The 20,886-nt window shown below is 50.9% G+C and overlaps 1 protein-coding gene across 4 annotated transcripts in view; it reads left to right on the top strand.

Moving 5' to 3' along the window:
- The window catches only part of CORO2B (coronin 2B), a 146,989-nt gene that overhangs the window by 17,424 nt on the left and 108,679 nt on the right, over positions 1 to 20,886 (top strand). The window contains exon 1 of one of the 4 annotated variants that reach the window (XM_032623969.1): positions 18,248 to 18,267. The exons of the other annotated variants lie outside the window; for them this stretch is intronic. Coding sequence (XP_032479860.1) covers positions 18,262 to 18,267 — 6 coding nt within the window. The 5' untranslated portion in view covers positions 18,248 to 18,261. Of the gene's footprint in view, positions 1 to 18,247; positions 18,268 to 20,886 lie in introns of those variants that run through there. 4 annotated transcript variants of the gene reach the window in all.

Raw genomic sequence — 20,886 nt, 5'->3', positions numbered from 1 at the left:
CCAGAGGGGAGGTAAACGTGGAGGCCAGGGTGAGTTATGCATGAGTTGTATGTGGGAAATGGATGTGATCCAGTCATTAGATTCCACGACAATAAACATCATTAAGCACGTACTGTGCCAGCCACCGTTCTAGACGATGGGACACATCCACACCCGTGAACAAGCCAGAAAAAGTCCCTGCCCTCAGGGGACTGGCCCTGGAGGGTGGGGAGATAGGACAGAACACAAATACATAAACACTAGGTGTCAGGTGGTGGTAAATGCTCTGAAGAAAAATGCAGTGGGGTCAGAGGGCAGAGCGATGGGAGGGGCTGCTTTAGACAGAGCAGCTCTGAAAAGGGGATGTTGGGGGGCCCAGGGTGGAACGAGGGGAGGGAGGAGGCACGTGGAATCTGGGAAGATCTTTCTGGCTGAGAGAGCAGAGAGCTCCCAGGCTCCGAGGAGGGGGCTGCCTCCCACTCAGGGCACAGCTGTGAGGCTTTTGTCTGGGGGAGCACGAGGGGAGAGGTCAGAAAGGAGGGGGAACCTGGGCCTGGGTCCCTCGGAGTCCTCCTGCCTCCCCCAGGCTGGCACGGGCTTCCTGCTCGCTTGTTTGTCAACTGACTGAGCGAGAGTGACCCCTCAGGGGAGGACGGGCAGGAGAGCGACAGGCTGGAGGCTGGGAGCCAGTGAGTGTCTGAACCAGGGCAGAGACAGTGGGCCCGGGAGGACTCTCCAGGCCTTGGTGACTGAATAGGAGGAGAGGAAGATGACAGCCAGGGTGGTCCCGGAGCTCCCCGGAGAAGAGCTGGATCGTGAATCCGTGGGCATCCCCGCAGTGGGCTTCCCACACCCCGTTCTGTGGGTTACCTGAGCCAGCCTGGCCCTGATCTGGGGCCTGTGCAGCGCAGCCAGAGCCTCCCATCCCTCCTCCCCTCTTGAGGATGCTCAACACTGGGCCGCACCCTTCTGCAGGGCCGGCAGAAGTCCTCAGGGGCTGCCCTCCCCTGCCAGCCTCCGTTGTCTCCAGCCTCGTTAGTATTGTGAACAGAAGCATATTTATTTTTCCCCTGTGGGGAACTGGTGTCCTGCTCATTTCAAATTGAGTAAAACCAAAGAGCAATTAAGAGGCCCAGCCTTCCTGGGTCAAGGAGAAACGACGGAGGGAAGTGGTGCTGCCGCTTTGCTGGCTGCCGAGCACATCTGTTCTGGGCTGGCCTGGGTTTGAGTGGCAAGGAGGGTGGCGCTGTAGGACTGGAACTCACCAATAACAAAATACTAATGATAAATGTTTACTTAGTGCTGACCATGTTCCAGGGACTGTGCTGTTTTACACGCATCTTACTATCATCCTTTCAACAGCCTGTGAGCCGCAGGGATGGGGGAGGGAAGGTGCTACTGTTATGTCCATTTTGTGGATGAGGATACTGAGGCTCCAAGGAGTTAAGTAACATGTCCACGGTCACACAACTGGTAAACTGAGATGGAGCCAAGGTTCTGTCCCATCCTTGATGCACCCCAGGGCCCATGCCCTTAACTGCCTGGCTCATTCTCTCGCTCTGTCCCTGTTCCTCTGCTGGGGGACCGCACAGTTAGACCCATTGCGCTTGGTAGGCTCGAGGGCAGCAGACCCGCTGGGGGCCATTGTGATGGTCCAAGCACGAGGCCTGAGCTGGCCAAAAGGAACAGTGAGGGCCAGAGAGGAAACAGGACTCGGGGTCATGTTTTGGAGGTTGATGAACCTGTGGAGGTGCCTGAGAGGTAGAAGTCAGCGGGGGTCCAGGGGCTCCCGGGAAACCCAGGAGGAGTCTTCTCTGGTCAGCAGTTCTGTGTCCCAGATCCAGGCCCCTTCAAACCAGACCATCTCCCTTGTTCCACAGACTTGGCTCTGAGAGCGTTTTTGGATTTAGAAAATCAGATCCCACAGAGGCTGAAGCTCAGTGCCTCAGGCTCTGTAGGCAACCCCAGGAGAAGAGGGGCAGCAGCCGGCTGGAATTGGGGTATCCTGGTTTCTGGGGAACTGAGCTGGGTTCCTGGACAGAGAGAGATTGGGGGTGGGGATGGGAGGAGGAGAAAGTGAGAGAGAACAAACAGGAAGTTTTGCCATTTCTGCTTCTCTATCATGTGAGGTCAGTGATTTTTCCTAATAGCAAACTCCTGGGAGAAAAAATTGACCCAAAGATGGTAATCCAGTTTTCTCAAGAGAGTAGGCCTGCCTTCTAAAAAAGCATGGACCTTCAAGAAGCCAGGAGGAGCTTGGTGCCCTAGAGAGGCAAGTCCCTGGTAAGCGTTCCTCCCCAGAGCCCGCCAGGCCCAAGTTGCCCCTCTTTGCTGTCTTCTCTCCCCAGCTCCTTCCTCCCTACTTTTAATCCTACAGCAAACCTTAACTCTCCCCTCTCCCTGACCCTCTCTGTACTGGGCACCAAGAGGCTGGTCTGTGTTTAGAACACTGGGGGCTTTGCGCAGGAGCCTGTCAGAGGAGAGTTTCGATTCTGACCGGAGATCCTGGAGGCCTGGAAGGGTGACACTGATTGAGGGAAGCTGGTGGGGATGGGAGCTGGGGCTGCCGCACTGGGAGCCTGTCCTGGGTTCAGGCCCAAACTGGGCTTGGGACTGCCCTGGATTAGGGGAGTGTGGGGTTGGGGTCTTATCAGCCTGGACTCCATTGCCTACCTGGGTGGCAGTATTCTTTGGCTTCCCCCTGCCTGGGCCACTTAGCTGAGCATTCAATGCCTTCCCTCTAGAGCCACCATTTACCTCCTTGGCCCCTGCCCAGACCCTGCCCTCCAGCCACACTGGTCCGCTGGCTGCCCCCAAACTCAACTTGTGCTTTTCTGCTCCCTCTCTGCTCAAAAGGTCTCTTGATCCCTGCTTTCAAGGCCCAGCCAAAATGCCACCTCCTCCAGGGAGCCTTCTCTGATCTCTCCTCCTAACTCCATCCTTCTCATGTCACTGCCATGTTGAGATGGTTCTAGTCGAACATGCCCTGTCTCCCCTGCCAGAGGGCAAGCCGCATGCCCTGAGCGGGAAGGAGCGTGCGACGCTGTAAGCCGCATGGCGTGTTTCTTGTGTCTGGCCCTGTGTATGTTCAAGTAGAGATTTTTGAATGACATATTTGTGTTTTTGCATGGATAGGAGGATCTATTCTGTGCGTGAAGCATAGCTTCAGCCATGTGAGATGCATTTGTTGGCAAATTTATCAGAGGATGCAGGATAAAGCCTCCCAGCCCTCTCCCTAGAAGGGCCTGGGACAGATATGGAGAGCTTATTTTTCCTTTCTCCCATCCCCCAGCACTGCTCAGACAGAGGCTGTGCTGCTGAAGAATTCTAAAGGAGGGGAAGTGCTCCCCAGTGCCTCCCAGACCTCCCGCCCAAGAGAGGCGGTGACCTGGTGACCTTGTGGCAGCAGTGTGCTCTCCCGGGGCTCTGCCGTCCCCTGGGAGGCTGCCATATGCTTTCCGGACGTCCGGGTCTCATTATGCTCCAACTCGAAAATGCATCTTGTCTAATTGTGCTCGAGGCCTGAGTGAATTTAGGAACTATTAGCCAGGCTCTGTGGGCCGGGAATCTCCATGGCAACAGAGGATGCGTCCTAATGAACTGCGTCCTTGGAGACTGGCTCACGGGTCCCCCACCCACTCCTCTGTATGGATTGCTGCTATCCCTGTTGCTTGGCAGGGACAGCAGAGGCCCTGGGCTGGGGAGAGGTGATGGAAGCAGCCTCTGCAGCAGCCACCCAGGCCCCTGTGGTGTAGTCCACTATTCCTGCCAGTGCTGCGGGGATAAAAGATACTCAGAGATGATCCCACAGCCTCATTGCTGGTCAGGGGGTTTCCCTTCCTCCACAAAGAAAGAACACACACACCCCTTCATCTAAAATACACACACAGACACACACACACAATTCCAGTGGTTTGAGTGCCGTTTGTTTTCCAAATCTTTCTAAAATGTGGAAGTTGCAGTCCCCTCCAGGAGGCCTTCCTGGAATGTTTGCCTCTCTCCCAGCCCTGTTTTGCCTCTCTGCTTGGTTTGTGCATCCGGGATGTTTTTCATCACAGTCTGCCCAGAAGTGGACTTAGGCAAGTACATACCAGGTTTGCTTCCCGCCAGGTGACAAACTCCTCCAACACAGTCAACCCTCACCTTTGTCTTCGGAGGAAGCTCAGCCTGAAGGAGAAAGGGGAATTTGCTAGCAGCCTCTCTCTACCCTCAGTCCCACCCCAGGGACCAGGCCCGGGAGCTTCTCTTTTGATGTGGCTCCCAGGACCTTCAGAGACCTTCCTGCCTCCATGACTGCGGGTGATGGACCTGCGCCAGGCGCTTTGCCTTCCCCACCCGAGGAGGAAGGGGCCCCCCTAAAACTGGGCCTTTGGTGAAGGAGTGGAAAAGAAAAGGAAATAAAAACAGTAAGCCAGGGACAGCCCTGGCCCCAGCCCCCAGCCTCCTGGTTGCGAGACCTCCAGGCCCCTGGCCCTACTGCCCCTGGGCCTGGTCACCTACAGGAAGACTGTGTAATGTGGGAGGAGGGTTGGAAGGCAGAGATGCAAACCCAGCGATTTCTCCGCATCCACAACTCCTTCTCAGCTGTCCTGCTGATTCTCAGTCTTCAGAAATGACCTGGAGAGAGAGGAATGAGTAGGGAGGAGGCCACCTGTCTTGAGTTTTAATTAAAAGGGACAGGACACCTCCCAGTGGCACTCGTGACGTGGGTGGGTCTCCATTGAGGAGGATGGCGTGGTATGCAGGTGTGTGGGTGTGTGAACAGCTGACAGTAGCGGTCTGAAGATCTATCCGGAAAGCGGAGTTTTCTCCTCTCTCCTGCATATCCACTCCCCTTAGTGCAGCAAACATTTCTTGAGCATCTGCTGTGTGCCAGTCCCTGTGCCAGGCCCTGGAGATGTAGGAATGGATGAGATAACAGCCCATGGCCTCCATGACTGGGCAGAGGGTGGGCACTGAGGTGTTGAGGGGCCCGCCTCTCACTGGACCCCTTCATTCAGCCAGCATCCCCTGAGCTCTGCCTGTGTGCTGCTGCCTTTTAGATGGTCCTGAGGATGAAGTGATGAATGTGGCGGTGGGGAGCACAGGGTCTGACCAGGCAACTATTACAGGGTTACGCGGGTTGGGGGGGGGGGCGTCAGGCACCCAGAGGAGGAGCGGCTAATGCAGCCTAGGGGGCCAGGAAGGCACTAAAGCAGAGACCAGAAGGAGGGGGAGGATTTGGCCAGTGGACAGTTGGGAAGAGTGACCAAGGTAGAGGAAGCAGTGGCGTGTGCCAGGGCCCGGAAGAGAGAGACAGAGGCTTTGAGGAACAGAAAGAAATTGAACACAGTGAGGGCATAAGTGTGCCATGGTGAGGCCAAGGCCAAGAGAGCCGTCAAAATCCAAGACGTAAGGACCGTGGACTTGATTCGGAGGGCAGAGGAGGGAGCTGTGCACTGTGCAGGGGAATGGCACCAGATTTAGATTTTTAAAAGGCCACTCTGGCAAGCATTTCTTTGTGGTTAAAAAATTAAAGTATTCTTAGTATTTCATTTAAGGCCACTCGGTGCTGTGGAAGGGAACAAGGGAGGGGGAGTGTTGGAGTGATTGGGATATTTGGCCCAAATGAGGGTCTGACCCCAGGCACACACACATACATTGTACGTAGATGGTTTCCTTTTTAATTGGAGTGCAGTTGATTTACGGTGTTTCAGGTGTACAGCAAAGTGACTCACTTATACGTGTATATATATATGTATATCTGTTCTTTTTCAGATTCTTTTCCATTATAGGTTATTAACAGATACTGAATACAGTTCCCTATGCTCTACAGTACGTCCTTGTTGTTTATCTATTTTATACATTGTACCTAGATGTTTTAATTCAGTTTGATATGGGAATTTCAGGCCACTAAGAGAAACAGGAGCAAAAAGGGCTCCCACTGCCCTTTGTAATATGTGTCTTTAACGCCTGCCCATCCCTCTCATGTACCAAGTTAAATAGGATCCACCTGTCATCGCCATGGTTTTGCCTACTGAGGTTTCCCCTTATTTTGTTGCCCCTCCTGGGGTAAGGATGGTCGCTGTGAGTTTCATGGTTCTCTACTTCAGTGAAGGGAGGTTCAGTGAGATACGCAACGCCCACCTTTTGCCTATCTGAGAACACCAAGAGGCAATTCCTTTCTGTTTTCTAATAGAAATATTTCATGGAAACAAACCTGTTTCCTGGGCAAGAGGGACTGCTTGTATGAGTCTTGCAAGTACACATTTATTTCCCTGGTTGGGACATGTATAATTTTATTTACAGGGAGGGGACACACAGCTTTGCAGTCCCTTGCTTAGAAATGGCTGCCCCATTGGATTAATACCATCTGTTTCCTCTGAGCAGGAAGGTGTTCAAGAGCCCCCTGCCCAATCTGGGTCTGGGACAGGAGGTGAGAGCTGTCAGGTGGCCTGGGGTTAGGGAGTACAGAAGAGAGAAGTGGACAGGTTGGCTGCGTTAGGATGCAGAGTTATCGCTGTATCCTGTGCACCATTGAAGTCCCAGGGCTAACACAGGGCCTGGCTCCTAGTAGGTGATTCCTAAACTAGTTTGTGGACAGCAGAGTGAATGAATGAGTTGGATGAATGAATGGGGTGGTATGCACAGATGAGTGAAGATTGGCCTGTAACCTTCAAATAATCATAATCTAGTAAGAAAAAGCTAATACTAGGCATGATGACAGCAGAGCCTTCATGGAGGATGAGCTATGGCGACAGTGCAGGGTCATCTGGCAGATGTCAGGAGTCTGTGTTTCTCAGGTCAGGAAGGTGTTACGAACTGATGGTGCCCCGCCATTCATATGTTAAAGCCATAACCCTTAGTGTGTCTGAATTTGGAGATAGTGCCTTGAAGGAGGTAATTAAGGTTAAACCAGGTAATAAGGATGGCATCCTAATCCTACAGGACTGATGTCCTTATAAGAAGAGGAGGAGACACCAGGAGTGTGTGTCACACAGAGGGAAGGTGGCCGTCTGCAAGCCAGGAAGATAGCTCTCGCCAGAAACCAACCCTGCTGGCACCTTGATCTTGGACTTCCAGCTTCCAGAACGGGGAGGTTGTTTAAGCCATCCGGTCGGTGGCCTTCTGTTATGGCAGCCCTAGCACACTAATACACATGGGGATGCTGTGTCTAAGTTGGGTGGTCAAGGTGAACGGAACAGGGGGAGGAGTGCCGCCTCACAGAATTCAGAGGGGCAGCTGGTCTCCTTGGAGGCTCATCCTGCAACACGTGCACCGGGAGATTCAGAGTAAGAGCCTGGGCTGCGGAGCCAGACTGCTGGGGTCCTGAACAAGTTCTAATCCCTCAGTGTCTTGTCTGTAAATGGGGATAATAATAGTAGTTACTGTTGTAACTCCTTGTTGTACAAGTAGCATTGTGAGCATTACATTTATTTTACATGTGTAAAGCGCTTGACCCTCAGCCCAGCACATAGTAAATCCTCAACAGAGCTGCCCCTCTTCCTCTTTACTGTTTGCTTATCAGTGTTGTCACTCCGGGTGCTCCCTTCTCTTAACATGTGTTCCAGGGGCTCCAGCTATTGTTAAGAACGTTCTGGGGCCACCTTGGGAGCAGCTTTCAGTACCGGCTCCTAAGGTCGGAAATCAGTTTCACACTTCACAGCCGGCCTCCTCCCCCACCCCCAAGCCATCTTCCCCACCTGGAAAGGACCAGGCTTGTGTCTGAATGACTCTGGATGTGACTGAGGAGATGAACCCTATCACTGTAGGGCAACGATAGGCACTGAGGATATCCCTAGCCAGTCCTAAGTGGGATTTCACACCAGGAGTTTAAAAAGTGATTTTTGTTTGTTTGTTTGTTTATTTAAAAAAGAGGTGATTTGACCTTAACAGAGTGGCAAGAATATGTACATGTCCTTCCCAGGGGACTACTCCAGAAAGGCCAGGGTCTCTCTATGTAAAGCCGTGATTAAAACAACCACCTCGGGACTTCCTTGGCGGTCCAGTGGTCCCGTGCTCCCAATGCAGAGGGCCGGGGTTCAATCCCTGGTCAGGGAACTAGATCCTGCATGCCGCCACTAAAGACCCCACATGCCGCAACTAAAGATCCCGCATGCTGCAACCAAAAGATCCCGTGCGCGGCAGCGAAGATCCCGTGTGCCGCCAGCAAGACCCGGTGCAGCCAAATAAATAAATTTTTTAAAAAATAAAACAACCAACTCCCTTCTGTGTAAATTCAGTCTGAGTTCCCCATTCTAGCATTACGATAATGAGTCTTGTCTTCTGAGAACCTACGGGAAGGTGGGATTATAGGTGCTTTTGTTTATTTGGTTGTACATTTCTGGGTTTGCCTTTTTTTTTTTGCGGTACGCGGGCCTCTCACTGTTGTGGCCTCTCCCGTTGCAGAGCACAGGCTCTGGACGCGCAGGCTCAGCGGCCATGGCTCACGGGCCCAGCCGCTCCGCGGCATGTGGGATCTTCCCGGACCGGGGCACGGACCCGCGTCCCCTGCATCATCAGGCGGACTCTCAACCACTGTGCCACCAGGGAAGCCCCTGGGTTTGCCTTTCTGTATTGTGTATTTATCACGTTGATAATTAGGAGAGAATTAAGCAAACTTTTAAGAAGTTTTTAAAATAAAAGAAGAAGAACTCCAGACTCTCAGCCGCCAGGACTGTCCTGGGTCTGTGGTGGCATATTCCAACCTGTATAAGGCATCAAAAAGACACATGAAAGTAAAGTAGTTTCACCCTTTTTGGAGAGCAGTTTGGCAACGTGCTTCACAAGCCATAAAAATGTCCACAGTCCTGTGACCTAGTAATCCCACTTCTGGGACTCTGTCCAAAGGAAATAATCCAGGGGCGGGGAGAGGCTCTGTGCATCAAGATGCTTGCTCATCACGGCATTATTTATAACTAAAATTTGGAAGCAAAATAAAGGCTTTACAATATGAGACTGGCTAAGCAGATTAAGCAGCATTTATTCGATGGAGCATTTTGCCACCATTAAAAAGTGTCATACCAAACGCTGTGCATGTGGGAAACTTCCTGCTAAGTGGAAAGGGCTGGATACAAAGGTTTATGCAGACCAGGATTATAACCGTGTAAAAGTTCTTTGGAAAATGCAGATGCTCTGAGATTGAAAAGTGAAGGGAGAATTGCCAGGACCTCCGCGTGGGCTGAGGGAGAGAAAAAGGGGGAATTCATAGACGGCTCTCAGGTTTGTGGAATAAAAGTCCCATTCACTGGGAGTCCTGGTGGCCGAGGAGGAGCAGCCTGGGGTGAGGAGATCAGTAGTTGGTTCCCGATGTGTTAGGTTAGAGGTGTCTGCGAGAATCTAAAGGGATAGGTCTGAAGCTCAGGAAAGAGGTCCAGGTGTCAGGTGGAAATGTCAGAGCCATCAGCTTGTAGAAGGTGTTTAACTCTCTGAGTGTGGATGACCTCAGGCAGGGAAGAGTAGAGGCAGTGGGTCTCATCCACCGATGCCTTCAGAGTCCCTTGCGGGTCCCTCCAGATCAGTGAATCAGAATCTCTGGAGTGGTGGCCCATCAGCATTTATTCAGAGCTGCCCAGGTAATTCCCATGGAGGCTAGGGGCTGGGTTAAAGTGAAAGAGAAGTGGCAGGTTTGAGCCCCAGGCTCTCTCTGGCTGAGACCGAGGAGGGGAAAATGCTTCAGAAGTGACTGAGAAGGTGTGGCCAAGGGAAGGTCAAGGAGGAGGGAGAGGTCACCTGCACCAGCTGCTGTCCGGAGGGCAAGCGTGAGGGGTCTTTGGGCTCTGTGTTGGTCAGTGTGGATGAGGCCCATTCAGCTCTGGGATTCCTGAGTCTAGAACTGCATAGATGGGCCCCGCAGTGCCCAGCACAGGACCTCGCAGGCTGTCAGCATCTGTTCTGTTGAACTGAACAAAGCATTTGTTGGTCAGTTGCTTTCCTTAAAGTAAACGTTTTCCATACGCCAAATTCTGGCCCACGGTCTGCAAGATTTTTGAGCTGCTTCTGGGTGGAAGAGGTCATGTAGAAAATGCAGCTTTGGATATAGAAACATTGAAATGACGCAGAGGTTTTGATAGCTCATGGATACAGTGGGTCAGAATATTTGAAACTGGGACAGAGGAAAATCCAGAGCATAACTGAACATTGACTTACACTTTGATCAGCCTCTGATGGCTCCAGATAGAGGACGAGTTACTTGAGCCCAGCGGGTGGGCACGGAAGATGCTTTCAGCATCTCCTGGAGCTGCGGGCACGGGGCAGGCGCTTTGCAGGTATTCGGTACATCCTGCATTCACTTGATTGATTCGGAGCTGTGGAAAGGGCATCCTGCGATGGACGGTGCTACAAAAAGGAGCCTTCCCCAAGCGTCCCGAGTCTCCCTGGCTTACCAGGGTGGAGACGGACATTGGGCTTTTGGAGTGGGTGGAGGGGTTAGCAAGGGGCTGCATGGGTTCTGTTGGTCAGACATCCAGACAGGGCACAGAGGGGACAGCAGGGCGTCCATGTTCCACAATGTCTGGGGGTCTCAGCTAGGAAAACACAAATGACTAGGTGTGACTTGAACACCAGTGTGGCGGGGGCTGGAATCATCTGAAAGTTTCTTCACTCTCATGTCTGGTGCCTGGACTGGGGTGACTTAAAGGCTGGGCCCAGCTGTAACTGTGGACGGGAGCATCTACACAGGACATCTCCATGTGGCTTGGGCTTCCTCATGGCATGGCAGCCTCAGAGAGTCAGATTTCTTACATAATCACTCAGGGTCCCAAGAACAAGTGTTCAAGCAAACAAGGCAGAAGATCATGACCTCTTAGGACCTAGCCTCAGAAGTCACATAGTGTCACTTTCATACCAGATTCAAGGGGAGGGGACATGGAACCCACCTCAGAGTCCTTTTCAAAAAGTGCTTTCTTGGCTAGTCACTTCCAGCCCCTGTCTAAGGTGGGTCAGACTAGGTCTCCAGGAACACATGCCATCCCACGTTCACGTCCCCTACTTTCCCGAGACCCCAGGGTGTGTATCATCTTTCAGTCAAAGTCAGATGCCCTCAGGCATAGAGCCCCGTGAAGTAGGGTCTTTGGAATGAGGACTCCCGTGTGCCTGGCTGCCACCCTCCGGCTCAGCTGCAGCTGCTAGACTAACTTCAAAAAGAGATTTATAGACTGTGAGATGCCGCCCTTGGGAGGGGGCTTTACCACACTTTTCCTGCAACGTGCCTCTGGGCAAGTGTTTCCTTTCCCGTGGACCTAGGCAACTGAAACCAGACCGAGGGGCCTCGGCAGGGCCATTGCAGTCTGAGGGCTGGAAGTCAGAGGCTGCGCCAGTGCCCAGGGTTCAGTGATCAGAATTTGGCCTCCTGTGGCTGGCTATCCATGGGCAGACCCGCAGGTGGTGGTTACAGTGTCCAGGCCTTCTGGGAAAAGGGCCAGCAAGGCGGGTACCCCCTCCCCCACGCTCTGGTTCCCCGGAAGCCTGTGGCCTTGGGGACAACTCCCCTGCCAGGCCAGTCTGTGCATCCGGGAGCCCATCTCCCTCTACCTTTGTGTGTGTGTGTGTGTGTGTGTGTGTGTGTGTGTGTGTGTTGGGGGGCGTACATTTCTGTTTTTCAAGAATTTAGCTCTTTGTGCACCGCAGGGATTTGTTGGAGGCTGATGTGAGAACCAAGGGTCAGGGAACGCACTCTCCTCTTCTTCCCAGCTCCTCCTCTCCTAAGGATTCTTGAATCCTGAGTGGTTGGAGCCTCAAGGCTTTGTTCTTTGCCCCTCCCCAGCCAGACTCCTAAATGCCTTTTCTCAGGCTTCCCACCAAGGGAGTGATGGGGCTCCAGGAGGGGACTTGGGATTCTTTATCATCGTCATCTGCCTCCTGCTGTGTCCACTATTCCAGCCCTCCATCCATCCATTCAACAGATATTGCAACAAGTATTTACTAAAACTCACCATGTATTTACTGCAACCCCTACTCGATGCCAGGCACAGAGAGAGAACTCAGACTCAGACCCCGTCCTCCAGGGGCAGCAGAGAGGAAGCTGACTTGTGATTGCAGCCAGTGCAGTGGCAAGTCCCGAGGGCCCTGGGTGAGAGCACAGCGGGCCGGGGAAGCAGGGCAGGGCTCGAGGAGAAGCAGCATTTGAACTGGGCCTTGGGAATGGCTGGGATTTGGCCTGGCGGACGGGACAAGGGAGCTGTTGGTAACAAGAGCGGCATGAGTGTGGGGCCTTGTCAGGACCAGGGGTGGAGCTGCCCTGCAGGGGCATATTTGCTATGTCAGGAGAATCTGTGCTCGTCCTCTGGTGCGCCGTCTTCAACCCTTTCTGGCAGAGGGGAAAGAGGATCTGGTGGACTGGGTCACACCCGCCCATTAGGGACGGTCTTCCTTCTTTCTCCCAGCAGGGTCCATATTTAAGAAGAGGGCCCTGGCTATTTGGGTCAATTTGTGGTCCACACCAAGCATCTAGGCACGAGGTAACGGGAGACTGAACCAGAGGAGGGTCAATGGAGAGGAAAAGGAAGGGGGATCTCTGAACCCTGGGGCTGAGCCTTACATCCCGCTAGTGGCTGGTGACACAGGAAGTGCTGTGTTGTCTTTGATGGAAGGTTTCCCTGAGCTGGGGAGTAGATGTGTATTCGGGAGATCACTGGTGTCTCTGTCTTCTCTTTGCCACTGGCCTCCCAGCTCCTTCCATTGCCAGGCCTGTTCTCCTGGTCCTTGGCCCCCTCACTGTTGTTCTTTTCCCAGAGCCTCCTGTGTGACTTAACCAAAGGCACACAAGCTACTGATGGCAGGCTGCTGTGCTGGCTGCCCAGGGGTGAGCTGGGGTCAGCTGGTGAGGACGTGGGATCTGAGAGCCGATTTTCACCACACGCCTGTGGATGGGCCTTTTGGGACTCGTCACTGGCAGTGATGGCAGACAGGCTGGAATGGGGCGGGGGAGTCCAGTACACTGGCTGGACCTGGAATCCAGATTGGCCAGCTAGCGCATCCCTAGGGGGCCCTGTAATTGTGTAACCAACCTCTCCCCTCCACCCTCTTAGTTCTCTTGGTGGAAACCTGGCCAGAGGCTCAGACACAGAGAGAAAAAGGATGTGGTGATAATTCTACTTGTTATTCAGAATTAACTAGGTGAGTATTTCTGGAGCACCTCTCACAGGGTAGGCATTGAAGATCTCTCAGAAATGGGCCCTGTCCTCAGGGAGTTTGCAGTCCCGCGGCCCGGCACCAGCGGCCCTCAGTAAATGTGGATGGATGCGGCCTAGAGGAAGAGCCCCGGCTCTGCAGGGTGAATGGGGTCTCTGGTGCTTCCACTGGTTTAGGAAGCAAGTGGTGAGCCACTCCCTGCCCTGAAGTTCTGCGTTTTCCTCCTGACCTTGTGGAGGAAGGGCTGGGGGCTGCCTTAGGTCCAGGGGTGCACCCCTTCACTACGGACCCTTAACTTGACATCCAAGACCCCTGCTGCCTGGCCCCACCTGTCTTCTGAGGCTTGTCTCCAGACTCCTCTGTTCTAACAGCAGCAGACTCCTTGCCCTTTGCCGATGGCCCATGAACTTCACCCTCTCTGCATTCACGCCTTGTGCCGTATCCTCTACCTGAAATGCCAGTGCCGCTCCTCCCCTCCCTTACCCCTGGTTCCGCACTGCGAATCTGGAATCTGAGTCAAGCTTCAGGCAGACTCCATGCCAGCGTTTCCTCTACTCCTTCATCTCTCTGTTGGGTCAGTCAGGCATTGTTCTGCCTCCCGCTCAGTATTGCTGTTCTGTTGGTTGGCTGAGACACTCACTGGACTGTGAGTTCTTTGAAGGCAAAGGTGGAGCTCTTTTTCTTAGCAGGAAGACGAGGCGTAGTGGGTTAACTTGGGTTAGGCTCTCAACTCAACCACTTAGCATTCTGTGACCTTGGGCAGATAACCGAACAGGCCTGAGCCTCAGTTTTACTGTCTGTAGAGTGGAAAAAATAATACCTGCCCCTTAGGATTGTCGCTAATATAGGGTAGCTTGGTGCCTGACAAGTATTCAGTGTTCCGTGAGTGTGGCCTCCCATCCTGCTTTGCGTTTTCTCCTGTGGTCCTAACGCTGTGCCTTGCACAGATGATGTATGTTTAGTAATTGTTTGATGAACAAAATGAGTGACTTGAGCTCAGAAATAAACCCGAGCATATACACTCAACTAATTTTCTACAAGGGTGCCAAGAAAACACAATGGGGAAAGGATTAGTCTCTTCAATAAACGGTGTTGGGAAAACTGGCTATCCACACGCAAAGCAAAGAAATTGGATCCTTATCTTAACAGCATACACAAAAATCAACTTAAAATGGATTAAAGACTTAAATGTAAGGCATGAAACCATAAATCTCCTAGAAGAAAACATAGGGGAAAATCTCCTTGACATTAACCTTGGCAATGATTTTTTGGATATGACACCCAAAGCTCAGGCAACAAAAACAAAAATAAACAAGTGGGACTATATCAAACTAAAATGTTCTGCACAGCAAAGGAAACCGTCAACAAAAAGAAAAGGCAACCTATGGATTGAGAGAACATATTTTCAAACCATATATCCACTAAGGAACTAATATCCAAAATATAAAAGGAACTCATACAACTCAATAGCAAAAAACAAAAACCAAATCAACAACAACAAATGACAACCCAGTTAAAACAGCGGGCAAAGGATCTGACCAGACATTTTTCCAAAGAAGACATACAGATGGCCAACAGGTATATGAAAAGGTGCTCAACATCACAAATCATTGGGGAAATGCAAATCAAAACCACAGTGAGATATCTCCTCATTCCTGTTGGGATGGCTATTATTAAAAAATAAATAAATAAAATATAATAAGGGTTGTTGAGGATGTGGAGAAAAGGAAACCCCGGTACACCATTGGTGGGAATGTAAATTGGTACAGCCGTTATGGAAAACAGTATGGAGGTTCCTCAAAAAATTAAAAATAGAACTACCATATGATCCAGCAATTCCTCTTCTGGGTTTATATCCAAAGGAAATGAATTCAGTATCTCAGAGAGCTATCTGCACCCCCCATGTTCATTGTAGCGTTACTCACAATAGCCAAGATATGGAAGTAACCTAAGTGTCCATCGACAGATGAACGGATAAAGAAGATGTGATGTAGATATACAGTGGAATATTATTCAACCTTAAAAAAGGATTTCCTGCCATTTGCAACAACATGGATGAAACTGGAGGACATTATGCTCAGTGAAATAAGTCAGACACAGAAAGAAAAAGAACCTGCATGATCTCACTTATATGTGGAATCTTAAAAAGCCAAATAAATACGTATAAGCAGAGAGCAGAATGGTGGTTACCAGGGGCAGGAAGATGGGGAAATGAGGAGGTCATGGTAAAAGGGTACAGAGTTGCAGTTAATAGGATGAACAAGTCTAGAGATCTAATGCACAGTATGGTGACTATAGTTAATAATACTGTATTGAATACTGGATGTTTACCAAGAGAGTAGATTTCAGGTGCTCTCACCACACACACACACAAAATGGCAACTATTCGAGGAGATGAATGTATTAATTAGCTTGACCTTAGTAATCGTTTCACTGTGTATAGATATATACCAAATCATCATCTTGTACACCTTAAGTATATAATTATTAAAAAATAAAATAAAAAAATTTTTAAGTGAGTGAGTTCCCTGAGTTGCACCTCTTTTGGAAACATAGATGTCCAAATCAGAAAGGGCCTTAAAGATCACTTGATTTATGCCCTCCAATTTTACTTTTCCTGACACTGAGTACTGGAGGGCACATGATGTACTGAAGGTCACTTGAAAGAGTCACAATTCAGACCTTAGTCTCCAGGTCCCCAGTTCAATGTTCTGACCATTCCTGACGTGTTGGCTGGTCCCTTGGGGCTGCTGGGCATGGGCACAGCCGGGGGACATCCTGATGGGGATATGGATCCTGTGTGAGTCCTGCATCTTCACACCCTTCTGTTTACCTCCACCCCCTCCCTTTTTTCCTACTGATCCAGATACCTCTTGGGAGTTAGGCATGGCATCCAAAGATGGTAGAGATCCGGCCTTTCCCTGGCCCTGCAGGGAGGCGGGCATGGACTCTGACTTGCTGCTTTCCTTGGAGAAGGTTGTCTCCCAGGCACCAGGTTTCCTTTTTCGCGCCCTTTCCTTTGGTGTCATGTCCCTTCTGCATTTTCCCTCACATCCCCTCCTCTCATTCATCGCCCCCACCTACTCTCCCATCCCTCCCTCGTCCTCCCCAAGCCCCTTGTGCCTTTAAGTTCTGTTTGTGGAAACCTGGCCTCAGACTAGATCCTACATCCATCTTCAGTACCTGAGGGTACGTCTCTCCCAGGGTCCCAAATCTTGAGGATCTGATGTTTTCATCTCACTTTTACTGAAATGACTTATCACCTTGCAGAGTAAGATACTCTGTTCCCCAGTTGAGGAATTTCAACCTCTGTGAGGTGGGTTAGGGAGGCCAGCACGGCCTCAGGACAGTCCAGAATGTTCACGTATAGAGAAATAGGATCTGAGAGAAAATGGACCTCACACACCAACCTGTCCCTTAACTCCAACTCACAGAGCTGCCAGCTGACACCTTCCATGCCACACCCTGCAGGTGGCCACGGAAATAACCCAAGAGTGAAAATGAAAGAAGCACTTTAAGGCTTCTGTTAGCAAAACATTGGGAACCATCCCATGTACTGAGCAACAACTGACCTAAGCCAGCTGCAGTTCTTCAGCATGAGGGAGTGCGACTGTGGGAACTGGCTCTCTGTGGACGTGCACGTGCTTGCCATGATTTTACCCATTCCAGTGGACTTATTTTTATGATTATTTTAAAAAATGATATCTTTTTCAGATTATAAAGACGATATGTGTTCATTCTGGGCCATTTTTCTGCTTTTCCTTTCACTTTTTTTTTTCCTATGGGTATATTTAAGTATATCCTCCCTTTTGCATTTATTATTATAATATTGTACCAGGAGCATTTTCTCACGGTATTATTACTATATTTCATTGATTACAATATTGCACATTTTGTGATTTCTGAAATTGGGATATATTTTCAATAGACAGCATGTCCTAGCTTATCACTACATGTTTTTCTTTCTCGGAAGAACGTAAAATAATGAAATAATGGTCAGTCCTACAATCAGTTGAGTTCGATTTGATGAAATATGGTATATGCTTCAAAAACACACTTTTCGGGCTTCCCTGGTGGCGCAGTGGTTGAGAGTCTGCCTGCCGATGCAGGGGACACGGGTTCGTGCCCCGGTCCGGGAAGGTCCCACGTGCCGCAGAGCGGCTGCGCCCGTGAGCCATGGCCGCTGAGCCTGCGCGTCCAGAGCCTGTGCTCCGCAACGGGAGAGGCCACAACAGTGAGAGGCCCGCGTACCGCAAAAAAAAAAAAGACAAAAACACACTTTTCATGCTTGTATTATAATAGTCTGTCATGTGAACATAAATATACTTGATTTTATCAGCCTGTTATTATTGAACAGTTAGGTGGGTCCGACTTTCTACTTTTCAGAAACATCCTGATATGTAAAATGTGTCCGCATTGCTCATTTTTTATTGGGGTGGACTCCAGAAACAGATAAAATTAATGAAGGTCTTAAAATCTCTTGTCGCAGATGCATGTGTGTGTTGACAAGAACCGAAAGTGAATATAGAGGGACCAGTCTGTCCCTGAAGGGTTGAGAACAGATTTGGAATTGCAAGCCCTTCCTTAGAGTCTTAACAGCCAATGAAGCATAATTCCATAAATTTTTATTTTACACAGACTTAGAGAATGAACTTAGGGTTACTGGGGGTGGGGAGTAAGGGTGGGGGGAGGAATAGTTAGGGAGTTTGGGATTGACTTGTACACACTGCTATATTTAAAATGGATAACCAACAAGGACCTACTGGATAGCACAGGGAACTCTGCTCAATATTATGTAACAACCTAAATGGGAAAAGAATTTGAAAAAGAATAGATACATGTATATGTATAACCGAATCACTTTGCTGTACACCTGAAAGTAACACAACATTGGAAATCAACTATACTCCAATATAAAATTAAAAGTTAAAAAAAAAAAAAAACCCAAGGATTATCAAACCATATTTGGTATCTGGAAACCCAAATTAGTACATCCCTAGAGTTTATTGGGGCCTTAAAATTTACAAACGTGGCTGGTGCCTTGCAGTCTTTGGCAAAGCTCCTGCTGTGTACCAGAAACCCAGGAATTCTCAGTAAGCATTCTTTGCCCTCCGTGTCATCTTGAGTTGGCTCCAATGTCCAGTTGCTGCTGCTTCTGCTTTTTAACTGAAAATGGCTGTGAGTTTAACTCTATCATTATTGATTTAGTTTGTTGTGGGTTGTTTAGTGAACCACCAGTGTGTGGTACTTACTTGGGTATTTGAAACCTGTAATTTTTCATTAACCAATACATCTTAAAGCATCATCTGTGCCCACCTGCATTGGAATCTCTTAGGTGTTTATTCAGATGCAGATTCCTGGACTCTCTTCCAGACCTTCTGAATCAGAATTTCTGGGAGCGGGCCTCAGAGGAAGCATCTCTGTGCTAGCGAGACCCTCTGAACACATCTTCAGTGTGTTTGCATGGTGGTTCAAAAGGGAATCTTCCAGACCCTTATTGCTAAAGCAGCTGTACCTGTAATTCCCCAATTCTGCTTATATAGAGATGACTGCATGTGGATCTATCCTACTTAAACACCCTGCAAGACAAAGGGTGCTGTTTTATCACATAAAATTGTGCATGGCCTCTTTTAGGAAGTGCGTAGTAGGTGATGATTCATTATGTCTCTCTCTTATTCTCTGTTATCTCCATGTTGTTTTCCCACTGATGTGTGGGTGTGGGTAGGTGAGGGGCCTCTGGGGTCGCCAAGATCAGGGAGCCCAAGACCCCAGGGAGCAAAATAGACCTTGACGGTGGCAATGCCTGCTACAGAAACTCATTTAAGGAAGGAACATGGGGACCAAGACAAGGAAGGGTCCTGGATGACTCTCCACGGGCCACAGGGAGAAACAGCCAAGCCCAGGAGTCAAGGATGTGGCTGGAGGCTGCACTGGAAAGCGGCTGGGAGGATTTCAGGACAACCCCGGGGCCCTCTGAGGACAGCCTTCTTCTCCACCCCTGCACTGTGTGCTGGGGGAGGGGCTGGTTCCAGGGCCCCAGTGAGCCCTTTATCCACTGCCCTCAGCTCTAACTGGAGCACATTGTGTCCTGGCTGCGCCCCTCACAGCCTCTTAGTGACGGGCCTGTTGTCCAAGATGGGCCCGCGGCTGGTCCAGGCCTGTGCCCATGTATTATGCATCAGCAGCTCAGACAAAGCTTCTGTGTGTGGGAGCCGGGTGGGATGGGGGCTTGCCCCCTACAGAGTCCTGTTTACCAGGCACTGCATGCCCAGAGGGTGGGATGGTGGGCATGCTGCGTGCAGGAGATGGGCTCTGCAGCGGGGCCTCTGAGTGGAGAGAGAGGTGAGGCGTCGTGGACACCACGGCCGGCCTTCCTGGCTGAAGCAGGATCGATGGCTCACTGCAAGTTCAGGGCAGTCAGTCAGGGAAACGGTCCCCCCTCCCACCACCTCCCAGGGCTCCCAGATCTGCTCAGAACGCACTGTTTGGTCATTAACAGAGGCTCTCTGGCTAACCCTGGCTCCAGTCAGCCAGTAATTCCCTGGGGCACCTGTGGTGTGGCCTAAGCGCCTCAGGCACCCAAGAGACGGGACTAATGGGGACCTTCGTAATCAGGGTGGACAGAAAGTCAGTCATCCCCCTGGACGGGGAGCCTCTTGAGGGGTGCAGGCGGGTCTTGCTCCTCTGGAGCCCCTAACTTGGGGACCTGGTACGGGGCAACCATACAGTAGATGTTTGTGGAATGAGAAAGGGTCATAAAGTAGATGTTTGTGGAATGAGAAAGGGTTTTCGAGCCTTTGTAACAGGCCCATTCCTGAGCCAGAGGCTGTGGTCAGGCTCAGAGGAGCAGAAGGAAGATGGATAGCCTTCCCTCCTAGTTGCTTCCTGCCTGATGAAAGACAGACTTCCCCCAGAGGAGGAGGGCGGAGGAGGCTGCCATTTATAGAGCCCCTTCTGCAGGCCAGACCTGCCGGTGGTTGACACGCAGGCTCACTCCCTCCACCCAGCAGCCCTGGCCAGCAAACCCTTTTCTCCCTTCTGTGCTGGAAGAACCCTTTTCCCACTGCCCTGCACTCTGCCTGGAGGGCATTGTGTCCTGCCTTGGGTTGGTTGAGCATCGTGCCCTGGTGTAGATTTGCGCAAGGACTGACTCTACAGCTTGTGCTTCGGTACCGAACAGTATAATCGTGGGCCTAACTGGGTTGCTGTTGGGGACATGACCAATCAGAGTTATCTCAGGGGCCTTTCAGAATAATAGTCATGCCTCTTCTCCACCATCCCAGATCCTGATATACATTTATTAGGAGGAGGAGAGTTAAGAATCTTGGGCGGGATGCATGTAGCTTGAAAAAGCTCTCGGTTGTCCTAGTTCCTTCTCAGACAGGCATGTAGCCTTATTTTCAGTGTTATTTATAGGTTTCAGAATTTGACTGTGACTCCTACAGAAGGGAAGTCTTTGCTCAAGGTCACCCAGCCCCCACCAGGGTCCCTTGCTGCCTGGCCTGCTGGCCTTTCTGCCATGCCACACTCCCTTGAAAGCCGGTGGCTGCCCTGGATCCAGATTCAGATGCCTGCTGGATGCTGTGAGCAGTTGTGCAAATGTTCCAGGCCATAGCCCGAGTGATTCTGACAGGCCGTGAGTGCAGCTGTTGGCATGTGGGCCCCAACACGCACAGGGAGTCCTGCACCGCAGTCTTCAGTGAGAGCCCTGGGTGCCTGGACTGAGTGTCACCCAGCGGCCCAAGATCGGGGTCTTACCTCCTGGGCGCTCGTGGTCTCTGGGGAAAGACAGGCCGG

The sequence above is a fragment of the Phocoena sinus genome, chromosome 2 (assembly GCF_008692025.1).
Source record: "Phocoena sinus isolate mPhoSin1 chromosome 2, mPhoSin1.pri, whole genome shotgun sequence".
Classification (NCBI taxonomy): Eukaryota; Metazoa; Chordata; class Mammalia; order Artiodactyla; family Phocoenidae; genus Phocoena; species Phocoena sinus.
Note: the sequence above shows the minus strand (reverse complement) of the source record. Positions and strands in the feature narration are given on the sequence as shown.